General features: G+C 40.5%; 1 protein-coding gene across 1 annotated transcript in view; it reads left to right on the forward strand.

Moving 5' to 3' along the window:
• FRMD7 (FERM domain containing 7) overlaps positions 1-2,840 on the forward strand; it is a gene marked incomplete at its 5' end in the record, with an annotated part of 8,602 nt that overhangs the window by 4,213 nt on the left and 1,549 nt on the right. Inside the window, 3 exons of the mRNA XM_010853075.1 lie at positions 292-455; positions 1,852-1,920; positions 2,039-2,114. Coding sequence (XP_010851377.1) covers positions 292-455; positions 1,852-1,920; positions 2,039-2,114 — 309 coding nt within the window. The remainder of the gene's footprint in view (positions 1-291; positions 456-1,851; positions 1,921-2,038; positions 2,115-2,840) is intronic.

Here is a 2,840-nt window from a genome sequence, read left to right on the forward strand (position 1 = left end):
CATAAAATGTTCCTGGCAGAGAAGAGGGGGTAAAAGGGGGTGTGAGGTGAGGAGGGTGTGCAGAGTAAGACTTGCTTCATAGAGAAGGCTCTGTTTTTGAGCAGTAGCCCTGTCTGTTCCTCGGAAGGTTGCCAATCATTTGATTTCAGTAGGTGTGAAGCCTAAAGGGAGCCAAGTGGAAAATCAGAAGCCGGATGTGGACCCTGGACCAATAGTTTAGCAGGCGTTGGGCTTTGAAGGTTTTTGATATTCTTGAAGGATGTTTTGCTTGATGGAAATTGGTTTATACAGGTGTTGTGCAAAGATACTTTGGAGTTCACCATGGCCAGCCGAGATGCCTGCAAAGCTTTCTGGAAAACCTGTGTGGAGTACCACGCTTTCTTCAGACTTTCTGAAGAGCCCAAATCAAAGCCCAAAACCCTGCTCTGCAGCAAGGGTTCCAGTTTCCGCTACAGGTAATTAAATCTTGCACATAAGCAAACTAAACACACAATTTCTTTTCAATAACAGGGAAGGCAGTAGGAACAGCTTGAATTCTAGAAGCAATAAAGAATCCATTTCAATCACATAAAGGACGATATCCTTAACTGGTCATTCTCTGTGTAACTCATTAAGTCAATATTTTCTAACAGAGAGGCAGGGGAAGGAGTACACCCCACTTAAGGGGTTAGATCAGAATTTCTGCAAGGATAGAGGGGCATATACTGTGGAGAAAATGTAGTCAATGAACCTACTGTTTTCCTTATGTGCAACTTACATGCTAGCCATGGGAGGGCTAGTTCAACAACATCGTTTTGGTTATGGTTAGGCAAAAGATAGGGTGAGAAAGCTTTGTAGGGGCTAAGGGATTAAAGAGGTTGAACAATATGGTAGTAGAGGCTCCATACTACACGTTAACACCTTGGAGAAAAGGAAGCGAGGTCGAAATAAGAACGTGTTTTTACTTGAACGCACCAGCCTAGGAATTCTCTGAAAGACTTTCAAACTCTTAGCTAAGATAAAAATTCTAATTCAATGCTTCCTGTAAAGGATTTTTCAAGTAGTAGAAGCCTGCCTCAGTAAAAAGTGGGATTTTTACAGTGTACATATTTTTATGGAATCGTTCCAAAATGTATTCTACAAATCTCTGTCTTCTTAAACAGATGATACTAAGCATGTTTTGCCCTTTTCTTAATGACCTGAGTTATTATAAACAGTGCTTATTATCCTCTGCCAGCAGCTGTGGTACAGCGACAACCTCAGGGCGGGGGTAGCATGTCAGAGCCTGCACCATAGTGATAAATGGCCCTGACTTTTGGGGTTTTATTATGCTCATGATTTCTTTTTTGGTTCTTGTGTTTCTCCCAGCAGTCAGCTGGTTTTCTTTGCTAGTGTATGTCTGACTGGAGCAACTTTCTTCTACTGTTTAGTTGGGTGTTTTTCTCCTGTCATGGGTTGGGAAACCAGACACATAGCCTCAATAGAAACTATGTGTAAATTTGGAGGAAGGGGAAAGGCCTTTAAAGGAAAGTATATTAGTTTTCATGGCCAGAGTTTGTACCTGTTAAGTAGCCCTGTTCAGATGCTTTAAAAAGTTTTCTGGGTTCTGAGTAGTTGAGGTTGCTCTGCCCGATTCTTGGATAAATGAGTATTATTAACATGCTGGTTTGGTGCGCTACAGTTCACAGGGTCGCAAAGAGTCGTACATGACTGAGCCACTAAGCACAGCACAGCGACGTGGTCAGAGATTCATGACATATGTCACTCATCCAGACTCTTTTGATTTCAACAATAAATGATGCTTTTGAGTTTTAGTAGCCTACTGGCTTATGAAGAGCATTCATAAAATAGTTTATCTCATTTTTCTCACAGTGGAAGAACCCAAAGGCAACTTTTGGAATATGGAAAAAAAGGGAGGTTGAAGAGCTTGCCATTTGAAAGGTAACCTGGTTTTGTTTCTCTCTGTGATGGTAATTTTTTAAGATGAATTTAAAGTGTTAGAGGGATCCTGTATTCACATGAAGACTATTTCAATTCCTTCTCTGTTTGGGGATTTCAGGAAACATTACCCATCTCAGTACCATGAACGACAGTGCAGGTCCTCCCCAGACCTCCTCTCTGATGTGTCAAAACAAGTAAGGTTTTTGAAAATTTCTTCTTGTTTACGTAAGTGTAATGCATCCACATTTCAAATGCTTCCAAGAATTGATTGTGCCAGAATCTCCCAGTATGTAAAAAGGTGTAAAAAGGTTACTGTGATCAAATAGGCTAACTTCCTGGGGTCTGTCAACTCAGTATCTCCAGCCAATAGAAGACTGCTGGGTACACTGCTGTGTGTACTGTATGGACTGACAAGATCTGGTACAACTTCAAACTGCAACCTGTATTGCTAACATCTTGCAAAATGTAGATCCAAATGAATGTCTATGGCTCTGTATTTTTGAAACTAAAAGCTTCGCCTTTTTACCCATGAAAATCTTAAGTCTTATTGGAAGCTATGAGATCTTGGGTTAATATTTTAAAGTACTTTTGCTATGTAATTTTGTTAATTTAAGAACAAAGTGCTATTCTCTTGGAACTGTGAGATGATAGCTTCATTTGAGTTCTATAGTATGAACCATGTTCATTTTTCTTTTGCTCTCCCTAAAAAAAATCTAATTAGAGGTCTCATAAACTCTGTCTTCATTCAAGTCAGAGGCAGTTTTTATCTGAAAGGAATCACAGTTATAATGCTGGAAGGTATCATCAAATGTTTAATCGTCTCCTGCCATTCACAGCCCTCCTCCCCACCATTTTACAGAAGGGAGGGAGGAGGCTGGAACAGTGAGGTTAGGAGACTTACTTGAGGTCACACAGCAAGT

Source organism: Bison bison, unplaced genomic scaffold (genome assembly GCF_000754665.1).
Source record: "Bison bison bison isolate TAMUID 2011002044 unplaced genomic scaffold, Bison_UMD1.0 scf7180017852818, whole genome shotgun sequence".
NCBI classification, from domain to species: Eukaryota; Metazoa; Chordata; class Mammalia; order Artiodactyla; family Bovidae; genus Bison; species Bison bison.